This window comes from Aspergillus melleus (genome assembly GCF_016097325.1).
Source record: "Aspergillus melleus strain CBS 546.65 chromosome Unknown contig5, whole genome shotgun sequence".
Classification (NCBI taxonomy): domain Eukaryota; kingdom Fungi; phylum Ascomycota; class Eurotiomycetes; order Eurotiales; family Aspergillaceae; genus Aspergillus; species Aspergillus melleus.
Window position 1 is genome coordinate 874104 of NW_025763374.1, and position 11592 is coordinate 885695.

Here is an 11592-nt window from a genome sequence, read left to right on the forward strand (position 1 = left end):
TGTTGTAGTTAGAGAGTCTGCGGAGGGATGGATGGAAAGCTTTCCGAGAAATCTTTCGCGTGCTTGGCAATTGCGTCTTTAGCTTGTCGCGGTCCCCGTAACAATCTTCGGAGCTGCGCGACCAACCATCGCGGACAAAGCGTGGGACAGACACGGGAAATCACCTGAAAACAGTTTCTATATTTCCTCTAAAAGGGGGTTCGACTTGAAATTTTGTTCACTACCGGCATCCACTCGGATTGGTGGTCGATTTGGAGTTTTCGTACCCCTTGCGACCTACTCAAACCGCAGCCATGACCAGCATCGATGAGCTCTTCAAGGTAAGTTAGTCTTCGTTACAATGACATATGTTCGTATGCTGACCAGAGAAGAAACCCTTGTCGGCAGCGAGCGCAAAGCGCAAGTTAGATGCCAATAGTGACCCCAGTACGTTGCGCATAACCTATCGCTTTCCTCCGTGCCATGACTGATTCGCAATCCAAGATGAGCTTTACAAGGCGGCCAAGCTAGACGGAAGCGGTGATGTGAAATCCGGAAAATCTCCCATGGTAGAGGATGAGGAAGACGACGGCGAGGCTGGCCCCGAGCTGCCTCCGGACTTCGATGCCGAAGATGTCCCCGACGACGAAGAAGGGCGCTTTTTTGGCGGAGGAATGGAACGCCAGACCGCACAAGCGATGCAATATATCGATCAGCACGAGGAAGGGGAGGCAGAGGTATGGTATGCAGACTGGTTCGTTGGTGGTGGTGCTAAATTGTTGCTAGCCGGAGAAATTCGATGTCGCTTGGTTGCGGCGATTTGCCCTCAGTTTCGAGAAGAAGATCTCGAAGAACGCGGAGCTTCGTGGGAAATTCGAAAATGAGCCCCAGAAGTAAGCTTCGAGTTCAAATTCTGTCTCTACACGTCTCTTACTGACCAACCTCAGGTTCATGGCCTCCGAGGCCGATTTGGACAATGAAATCAAAGAGCTGTCTATACTGTCCGAGCATCCGGAACTCTACAGCGAGTTTGCTACCATGGGCTGTGTCGGATCACTGATTTCTCTCCTGTCGCACGAAAACGCAGATATCGCCATTGATGCTATTCAAATCATCAGTGAGTTGACAGACGAAGATGTCGAAGCGGAACAAGAGCAATGGGACGTTCTGGTCAACGCAATGGTACATCCCCCGTCTCCGTCTTGGATCGCAAACACTGACCAATCTAGTTGGACGCCGATCTCATCGAACTTCTTTCCCAAAACCTATCACGACTAGACGAAGGCTCGGAGGCCGATAGGGCAGGAGTGTATTATGTACTAGGTATGGTCAGCTTGGCATTGGACAAAATCCAGTGAAACTGACTTGGATTCTAGGCGTCTTGGAAAACCTTGCATCGCAAACCTCAATCGCGGAGCGAATTGGACAAGAGTCGGGGATGCTCCAGTGGCTCCTCACCCGTGTGCAACAGAAAGAAAGGCCCGTAAGCCAGAATCAGCAATATTCGGCCGAGATCCTTGCGATCCTACTACAATCCTCTTCCAAAAACAGGGAAAAGTTCATCGGTCTAGACGGAGTGGATGCTCTTCTCCAGTTACTCAGTCAATACCGGAAACGGGATCCCGAAAAGGATTCCGATGAAGAAGAGTACGCAGAGAACTTGTTTGATTGCCTGATATGCCTCGTAGATGAGGACGCTGGGAAAGAGAAGTTCCTCGAAGGAGAGGGTGTCGAGCTCTCGCAAATCATGCTGAAAGAAGGAAAGTTCAGCAAGCAGCGTGGCCTACTGGTTCTCGATCATGCTTTAGGTGGACTGGGGGGAGCCCCTGCTTGCGAGCGATTAGTAGAGGCAGCGGGTCTGAAGACTGTGTTCAGCATGTTTATGAAAAAGGTAGGCGAGACGTTTCTTCACTGTATCATGGTTGGAGCTAATGACAAGCAGCAAGAGCATCAAATCATTGAGCACCTCTTGGGTATTTTCGCATCTCTTCTGCGTCTGTTGCCAGGAGGCTCTGCCCCACGTATCCGAACTCTCGCGAAATTCATGGAGAAGGACTACGAGAAGATCGAGAAGCTGATCAAAATGAGACGGGAATATGCGTCGAGAGTAACGCCGGTTGAAGAGGCCATTGCTAAGGAACGGAAGAGCTATACTGAGGAGGAACAAGAGATTATGGCAGCCGAGTGGCTCTCGCGTCGTTTTGATGCTGGTCTGTTCTCCGTACAGGTATGTTTGAGTACACCCCATTACATTGTTCGATACTAATAATCGATTCCAGCTCATTGACGTTATTCTGGCATGGCTGGTGGCCGAGGACGACGGCGCGAAGAGAAAGATCGTCTCTCTCCTGGCAGACCGCGACGAGACTCTATCTCTCATTCACTCCACCCTCAAAGGTAAGCCAAACCAGTCTCGCCCCCTTCTGCTTGTCATGGTTCAGACCGCTAACGACCACCAGAGCAAATTGAAGGACTAGTGGAAGATGACCCTGGGCAGAAGGATCAGAAGGAAATGCTTGAGACGCTCTTGCAATTCCTGTAACAGGAATAGTCTAACTCTGGGAGATAATGAAGTGCAACGTTGTAAGATAGATACCAGCTTTGTATACTTTTAGTATCGAATAGACAAAGCAAAAGTTGAACAAAGAACAATATATCACGTGACACTCCCTCACTGGGACTAGCCCGCCTCAGGCCGAGCAAGGCGGTCGAGGCGCTAGTGGCGGCTCTTCTCAAGATCCCATCAGCGCCCGGAGAAGTGAAAGTCCTCCAGCGTCGCTGCGTTGCCATCCACGGTCGGTCTGGGATCTCTCACTTTCATCGAACTGAGACTCCCGGCTTTCTTTCTTGTCTCTATCACTTTTGCATAATATATTCTTGTTTTTTTGTTGTATTTGAAGGTCTTGCTGTCTTTGTCAGCACCCAACCTCACCTTCGAGGCAAGATCTCTGTTCGAGCGCGTCGCGCCCTTTGCGCCCTCGGATTGACGGACTCATTCGATTTGTGCTCTAGTGATTGAATCCCTTTCGCCAAAATGGCCGACTACGAAGATGCCTACGACGAAGAGTACTACGATGATATGGAGGAGGGGATCACGTCGGAGGATTGCTGGACGGTTATCTCATCTTTCTTCGACACCAAGGGTCTAGTGTCGCAGCAGCTGGACTCCTACGATGAATTCGTCGCGTCGACAATGCAGGAGCTGGTGGAGGAACAAGGCCAAGTGACGCTCGATCAAACACTTCCGCCAGACGAAGATGAAGTTGACCCCGTGGTCATCCGTCGATACGAGCTCAAATTCGGAGGCATCATGTTGTCCCGGCCGTCCGTGATCGAAGGAGATGGTGTTAGCAATCTTCTCCTGCCTTCCGAAGCCCGTCTACGAAACCTTACCTACGCCTGTCCTCTTTTCCTCGAAATTTCCAAGCGTATCATGGAAGGACGTGAGCGCTTAGTCGCCGACCGGGACGATGACGATATGGGCGAGTCCACCGATGATAAAAAGAACAAAGGAACATATCTCGATTGGGAGGATAAGCCGCTTCCTGCAGGTCAAAAAGATACAGAAAACATTTTCATTGGCAAGTTGCCTATCATGCTGAAGTCCAAGTACTGTGTCCTGAAGGACTTGGGCGAGCAGGCGCTTTACGACTGGAACGAGTGCCCGTACGACTCGGGTGGCTACTTTGTTATCAACGGTAGTGAAAAGGTTCTGATCGCCCAAGAGCGGAGTGCTGGAAACACCGTGCAGGTCTTCAAGAAAGCACCACCAAGCCCGACGCCCTACGTCGCGGAGATCCGAAGTGCCGTCGAGAAGGGTTCGCGACTCCTCTCGCAACTGGCCATCAAGCTTTTTGCCAAGGGTGACAGTGCGAAGGGAGGATTCGGGCCCACGATCCGATCCACCCTCCCCTACGTGAAGACGGATGTGCCCATTGTCATCGTCTTCCGAGCGCTCGGCGTTGTTTCCGACGAGGACATCCTTAACCACATCTGCTACGACCGAAACGATACCCCCATGCTCGAGATGCTGAAGCCTTGTATTGAGGAGGGTTTCGTGATCCAGGACCGTGAGGTGGCTCTGGACTTCATCGCCAAGCGAGGATCCTCTCAGTCCAGCATGAACCACGACCGCCGTATCCGGTACGCGCGCGAGATTATGCAGAAGGAACTCCTTCCCCATATTTCCCAGAATGAAGGCAGTGAGACCCGCAAAGCGTTCTTCTTGGGTTACATGGTGCACCGATTGCTGCAGTGCGCTCTGGGTCGCCGGGATGTCGATGATCGTGACCACTTCGGAAAGAAGCGTCTGGATCTTGCCGGTCCCCTTCTGGCCAACCTGTTCCGTGTGCTCTTTACGAGGGTGACGCGTGATCTCCAGCGTTACGTCCAGCGATGTGTGGAAACCAACCGCGAGATCTATCTGAACATCGGTATCAAGGCCAGTACCTTGACTGGCGGTCTGAAATACGCTCTTGCCACTGGTAACTGGGGTGAGCAGAAGAAGGCAGCCAGCTCGAAGGCTGGTGTGTCTCAGGTGCTGAGTCGCTACACCTACGCCTCCACGCTGTCTCACCTTCGTCGAACCAACACCCCCATCGGACGTGATGGAAAGATCGCCAAACCTCGCCAGCTCCATAACACCCACTGGGGTCTGGTCTGTCCCGCTGAAACCCCAGAAGGTCAGGCTTGTGGTCTGGTCAAGAACCTTGCCCTCATGTGCTACATCACGGTCGGTACGCCCAGCGAGCCGATCATCGACTTCATGATCCAGCGAAACATGGAAGTCCTGGAAGAATTCGAGCCTCAGGTCACTCCCAACGCGACCAAGGTGTTCGTCAACGGTGTCTGGGTCGGTATTCACCGGGATCCGGCGCACCTGGTTCACACGATGCAGGGTTTGCGTCACAAGAACCTGATCTCCCACGAAGTCAGTCTGATCCGAGACATCCGTGAGCGTGAGTTCAAGATCTTCACCGATGCTGGTCGTGTCTGTCGGCCGCTGTTCGTCGTCGACAACGACCCCAACAGTGAGAACGTCGGTTCGCTGGTGCTGAATAAGGACCACATCCGCCGACTGGAACAGGACAAGGAACTGTCTCCGGACCTGGACCCCGAAGAGCGTCGTGAGCGCTACTACGGATGGGAGGGTTTGGTGACCAGCGGTGTTGTCGAGTATGTCGATGCGGAGGAGGAAGAGACGATCATGATTGTCATGACGCCGGAGGATCTGGAGTTATCCAAGCACCTTCAGGCCGGTTACGCTCTACCTGAAGAGGAGAACGACCCCAATAAGCGTGTGCGCTCCGTCTTGAGTCAGAAGGCACACACGTGGACACACTGCGAGATTCACCCCAGTATGATTCTGGGCGTCTGCGCCAGTATCATTCCTTTCCCCGATCACAACCAGTCCCCTCGTAACACCTACCAGTCTGCAATGGGTAAACAGGCCATGGGTGTGTTCCTGACCAACTTCGACCAACGCATGGAGACGATGGCAAACATTCTTTACTACCCCCAGAAGCCGCTGGCCACCACGCGGTCCATGGAGTTCCTGCGGTTCCGTGAACTGCCGGCCGGACAGAATGCCATCGTTGCGATCGCCTGTTATTCGGGTTACAACCAGGAAGATTCCGTGATCATGAACCAGAGCAGCATCGACCGTGGACTGTTCCGCAGTCTGTTCTACCGTACCTACACGGATACCGAGAAGATGGTCGGGTTGACGGTGGTGGAGCGCTTCGAGAAGCCGATGCGCGCCGACACCATCGGTATGCGCAAGGGCACCTACGACAAGATCGACGACGACGGAATTATCGCGCCCGGTGTCCGTGTCTCCGGAGAGGATATTATCATCGGTAAGACGGCACCTCTGGCTCCCGACGCGGAGGAGCTCGGACAGCGAACCAAGGCGCACACCAAGCTGGACGTGTCGACGCCTCTGCGAAGTACGGAGAGCGGTATCGTGGATAAGGTGGTGGTGACGACCAGCAACGACGACTTGACGTTCGTAAAGGTGCGCATGAGGACGACCAAGATTCCCCAGATCGGAGACAAGTTCGCGTCTCGTCACGGACAGAAGGGTACCATCGGTATCACCTACCGACAGGAAGACATGCCGTTCACGCGGGAGGGTTTGAACCCCGACCTGATCATCAACCCTCACGCCATTCCGTCGCGTATGACCATTGCTCACTTGATCGAGTGTCAGCTCAGTAAGGTGTCGTCGCTGCGTGGGTTCGAGGGTGACGCCACGCCCTTCACCGACGTGACGGTCGACTCGATCTCGCGACTGCTCCGCGAGCACGGCTACCAGTCTCGCGGATTCGAAGTCATGTACAACGGGCACACGGGACGGAAGATGGTGGCGCAAGTGTTCCTGGGACCGACCTACTACCAACGACTGCGCCACATGGTCGACGACAAGATCCACGCACGTGCGCGAGGACCGACCCAGATCCTGACGCGGCAGCCGGTGGAGGGTCGTGCTCGTGACGGTGGACTGCGATTCGGAGAGATGGAGCGCGATTGTATGATAGCGCACGGAGCCAGCTCCTTCCTGAAGGAGCGGTTGTTCGACGTGTCCGACCCGTTCCGCGTTCACATCTGCGATGACTGCGGATTGATGACGCCGGTTGCGTAAGTTCTTCTTCGGTCGTGATTGGCGACTTCCCCTCCCTGGTGCATGAAGCTAACGAAATCTCACTCCTGCAGAAAACTGAAGAAGGGCCTCTTCGAGTGCCGACTGTGCAACAACAAGCACCGCATCTCGCAAGTGCATATTCCGTATGCAGCCAAGCTTTTGTTCCAAGAGCTGGCCTCGATGAACATTGCCGCTCGTATGTTTACCAACCGCTCTGGTGTGTCCGTGCGGTGAGGGGAAACGCCCGTGGTGATGCCCTTGATGTAATGTGCGCCCTAGCGCAGTTGTCTTCCTATTCCTGTTATATTTCCTTGCCTTATTGTCCGCGTGGGATTCCCGCGACCAAAAACAAATTGTTGTGGCATTTTTCCGGCGTATCGTGGACTGAGGGATGTTTTTATTTCATTTTTCTTTTCTTTCCTCTTGCGGCTTACATCGTATATTACTTTTTCACTCTTCTTTTTCTTTTCGTCCAGTCTACTTTTGCTGTTTTGGGAGGGAAGAACGGAGAGCGATTGTACCTGCTTGGCTTACCATTCCCTGTCTTGTCTTGATAGCAGTCAGTAACCCTAACTCACCTAGTATATCGAAATCAATTTAGATGATCGTTGTGTACCCAGGGAAAATAGAGGCGGGACAGCTCAAGGCAGTCCTTCCCCTCCTTTGAACTTAACTCCCCATTTGGCCTGCAGGACACCCTCTTGAGGACCATTCACTGCCCGTGACTGGATGGGAGGAGCTCGTCACAGCGCCTGGACTGTCACCCGGCCAATAATCCTCGTGGGTTACCCGCCGTGACGGGTGAGAAGGAGGGCCAGGAGGTAGTCTGATAGGACACGGCGGACCCACCGGCAGATGCATCCCGGAATAGCAGCGGAAACTCGATTGGTCCTCAGGCATCCTCAGGCCTCGCATACTTCGCGCGGTGACAGCCTCAGGCGCTCTTTAAAGATGCCGCAGCCGCCAACTGATTTCCTTTCCTCTCTTCTCTTCTTTTCTCTTCAGCAAGCTTGGTCTTGTCTTTTTGAGCTGCCCTTAATTTCGAAGTATCCTGTGCACTGGTTGCATTGGTTTTTTGTTCTGTTCGGTTCTGCATTATATACTATTAATCTTTTTGCTTCTTTTGCTTTCCCCCTTCCTATCAAAATATTTCAAAACCCTTTCTCATTTCAATTCTTCAGGCGAGCTGTGCTCTCTGAAGCCCCCATCCCCATATTTTTTACCTGCCAGGATACTTCTTAATTGTCCAATCCTAACGGTTCGTCTCTTGTCGCCGGTCGACTTGTGCCCGTTTCAGCTCAGACACTATCTTGCTCAACCTGCTACTTTAATCGCCAAGGCGCTCTTACCATCTTTCTAATTTGCATCGGTGTCGTGGACTGGATCCTGTTACCGCAGAGCCTCGTTGTGCTGCTATTGTTGGACCATCAGCCACCCAACAACCAACAACCTGAACTTGATCGATCAAAGGCTCTGGTAGTCTTGCTATCCAAGTTCATCACGACTTAAGATCTTCCTTGCTTCCTGAAGATCGTGCTCTCATCCTCTTCGACGCCATCTATTCATTCACTTCATATAATCTAATTTCTAGTATAACCTGGTCAATCTCTGCAACATGTCTGCCGTTCAACTCAAGTTCTCTCTTCGGACCTCCTCCAACTGCAAGACCGTCCATCTGCTTGGCTCTTGGGATAACTACTCCCGCCAGATCCCTCTTTCTCGGGATGACTCCAAGCCAGGTGCGTGGATCGGCAAGTTTCGCTTCCAGACGTCGATGCTGAAGCTGGGCGGTCGCTACTGGTACTACGTAAGTGTTTATCTTTTTGCCTTGTTCAGACAGTTCAGACAGTTCAAATACTAATATCTGTACAGTACATCATGGATGGGTACCACGTCTCTCATGACCCCGCCGTCGACTACACCGTCGAGCCCACCACTGGCCGTAAACTCAACATCCTCGACGTCCCCGGCGGCAGCAGCAAGAAATCCTCCACTCCCGCGTCAGCTCCCAAGACCCGACGCACGTCCGGCGACGTTCCCACCGGCCGGGCCCTGTCCCCATCCAAGATCCAGCACCCCAAGCCGTCCAAGCCGTACGCGTCGCGCCAGATCCGCGAGTCGGACTTCGCGCCTACCATGCAAGACCTCACCGAGCGGTTCGCCGACTCCCGTCTGTCCGACGAGTACTCGTACTCGAACAGCCCGCCCAGCTCCGTCGGCTCGTCCCTGTCGTCCCGCTCCTCGCGGTCGTCCGGCAGCACCTCGCCCTCGTCACTCTCGTCCATGAGCGACCCACCCACGCCCATCTGCCGCTGCGAACGCTACGGCATCACCCGCAAGGGCGACCGCGTCAAGCTCGACTGCGGTGGTAGTCGATGCGGCTACGTCACCGAGTCGTCGGAGGCTAGCTGTTCCGAGTCTGACAGCGACGAGGAGTACCGTCGAGCTCGCAGCGCTGTCCGTCGTCAGGGCATCGTTGTTCGTCGGTAGATTTCTGTCAGGACGGCGGGGTTGAGCCTCGTCGTATCTTCTTCTTTCTTGCATTGCATTATAATCTCGGTGATTAGGACTGCGTCAAGCTGTCCTGTCCGAACCGTATCCCTGCCTACTGGCACTGGCAGCAGTTGCGCCGATAGCACTCACGCTAAGTCACTCATTTCGGGGTAATCCCCGCCTATCTGCATGAACTTGATTCAAGCACAATATACAAAACACAAAAGCACAAAAAAAGGGAATCAAACCGGACCGTGTAGCCCGAAGCTACGAAGGGGGCCGGACTCGCTTCGTAGGGCCACGCCGTGTTAAGAGGAGGACAGAATTGCAGATTCACTCTGCAAGGTGAAGAGGGAAGAAAGAAAGGGGGAAAGACAATGGCCACTCTAGTTTCCCTGTCGACTGAAAAACAATGATGGGATCTAGCCAGGTGGAATGAAGTGATGATGATGATGACGGATTGATGTTGAATCTGGAACAGCTGTCTGGCCTTTCGTCAGTGTACCGAGAAGATGGAAGGGTCTGTAAATACGCTCGTTCTGGAATGAAGCGATGATTTATTGTATGGACTTTTTGCAATATTAACTCAGTACAGTTGGAGTAACTTAGAATGAATAGTCGGTGATGTTGATTTCTACGTGTATAGTTGGCTCGGCATCTCCAAGTATTACCAACAAATCGATCTCGGATATCCCGAAGCGGACACCCGAGCCGAACATAAATATACATCCTAGCTCATCTCATCCTCCACTCCACTTTACCTCACAACCAACTACCTTATTCAACCCAGGCCAAACCAAACCATTTCAATCCAACCCAATCCGCACCGAAAAAGAAAGAAACAGAGAAAATGCCCCCCAAACCACTAACAACCATCTACAAAGAAATCCACGGCACAAAAATCACCACGGATATCTATCTCCCTGAAAATGCCCCTCGTCGGGAGAAGTATCCTGTTTGTATGTTTCCTCCCTTCATAGCCTACCCTATATCAGACCCTACCCTACCCTACCCTACATCTATATCCACACCAACCCTTATCTTGAACACCTGAGCCCCCAAAATAACCTCATGAAAGAATAACCCCAACCCTCTCAACCCCACAAGCGTAGAATGCTGATAAGTGAGAAAAGTAATAACAATCCACGGCGGCGCCTTCATGCTCGGCCACTCGAGTTTGATCTCCCTCGCGCAAGTAGACGAGTGTCTCGCGCGCGGATGGATCGTGGTCGCCCCGAACCATCGGCTCTGTCCGCAGGTGAGTATCGCGGAGGGGCCGGTTCGGGATTGTAGGGATTTGTTGGAGTGGGTTTATTCGGATGGAATTAGGGGAGGGGGGTTGGATGGCTTTCTTGCTGAGGTATCATCACCATCTGATACTGGGCATGTGGCTGGGGGTGGGCAAGGGGCAGGAGAAGAGCAGTGTAAGAGAGTCTGGCAAGTCGACAAGGAGAAGGTCATGGCGATGGGGACGTCAAGTGGTGGGTTTTTGGCATTGGCGTTGGTATGTATATCCTCCCTCCCCTCCTCTATCTCAATCTCATCTCCATCCCATACCTATTCCATATATGATACTAACCAAGGAAAAAGGGATATGACACCCCCCGTCCACCCGCCGCCATCCTCAATTTCTACGGCGCCGTCCACTTCACCCATCCCTTCTGGAGCCAGCCACTGCCTCACGTCCAGAAGAACCTACCACCATTAGACCCAGATTTTATTCGCCAGGTATATGACGAAGTGCCGGTCCCTATTCGCAGTGGGATTTCATTAGAAGGACAGTCCCAGAACCAGTCCCAAGGGCAGAGACAGAATTCAGGTCCGAATCTCAACTCCCCTCGCGATCTATTCGCACTTACGCAAATCGCCAACGGCACCGTCATTTCTACATGTCTTCCCTCCTCCACCACTTCCTCTACCTCGACCGCTTCCTCCCCATCGGCTTCAGAAGAGAAAATCCGCAAAATCGACCCCATCCACCGCATCCACCCCACCTACCCACCTACCTGTATAATCCACGGCACAGCAGACCGAATGGTACCTAATTTCCTCAGCCGAGAACTACTATCCCGATTACAGGAACACGGAGTCAGATGCGAGATGGTGGATGTCGAGGGGGAGGACCATACGTTTGCGATGGGGATGGTAGTGGGTGGGAGGACGTGGGAGGTGCAGAGGAGGGGGTTTGACTTTTTGGAGGAGGTTATCTCTACTAGATAGGAGGAGGGGATATGGTATTATGCAATCAGGATCAGAATCTGAATGAATTCAATATTTGGGGGAAGCGGTGATTGTGAGGGTGGGTTTGTTTGAGTATTTATGTTTTGGACTAGGACTGTTAATATAAAAACGGACCCTCATTGTTTTAACCATTTAGATATTGTCGCGAATAAGATACCGTTAGGGACTACTATACAGTGCCGCAGAAACGGCATTTACTGGCCAAATCATCTCATGCATGAGGGCACACAATATGG

At 52.7% G+C, this 11592-nt stretch overlaps 4 protein-coding genes across 4 annotated transcripts; all 4 read left to right on the forward strand.

The window, feature by feature from the left end:
• Nucleotides 1-293: 293 nt before the first annotated feature.
• LDX57_008791 (beta-catenin-like protein 1) lies at nt 294-2521 on the forward strand (the record flags this gene model as incomplete). Its single annotated transcript, XM_046090513.1, has 9 exons — nt 294-320; nt 372-426; nt 484-716; nt 766-872; nt 927-1161; nt 1209-1302; nt 1356-2206; nt 2259-2376; nt 2439-2521. The coding sequence occupies 9 exons, from the start codon at nt 294-296 to the stop codon at nt 2519-2521; spliced, it is 1803 nt and encodes a 600-aa protein (XP_045946488.1).
• Nucleotides 2522-2738: 217 nt separating this feature from the next.
• On the forward strand, nt 2739-7238 carry RPB2 (DNA-directed RNA polymerase II core subunit RPB2). The gene has a single exon (XM_046090514.1). The coding sequence runs from the start codon at nt 3014-3016 to the stop codon at nt 6620-6622; it is 3609 nt and encodes a 1202-aa protein (XP_045946489.1). The 5' UTR covers nt 2739-3013; the 3' UTR covers nt 6623-7238.
• Nucleotides 7239-8237: 999 nt separating this feature from the next.
• Nucleotides 8238-9112, forward strand: esdC (GTP-binding protein EsdC; the record flags this gene model as incomplete). Its single annotated transcript, XM_046090515.1, has 2 exons — nt 8238-8429; nt 8495-9112. The coding sequence occupies 2 exons, from the start codon at nt 8238-8240 to the stop codon at nt 9110-9112; spliced, it is 810 nt and encodes a 269-aa protein (XP_045946490.1).
• Nucleotides 9113-10274: 1162 nt separating this feature from the next.
• On the forward strand, nt 10275-11335 carry LDX57_008794 (uncharacterized protein; the record flags this gene model as incomplete). Its single annotated transcript, XM_046090516.1, has 2 exons — nt 10275-10619; nt 10706-11335. 2 exons carry the CDS (start codon nt 10275-10277, stop codon nt 11333-11335), a joined length of 975 nt encoding a protein of 324 aa, XP_045946491.1.
• Nucleotides 11336-11592: the final 257 nt, after the last annotated feature.

Coding starts and splice junctions, on each gene's coding strand:
- RPB2 (XM_046090514.1), top strand. CDS start 3,014: ATGGCCGACTACGAAGATGCCTACGACGAAGAGTACTACGATGATATG.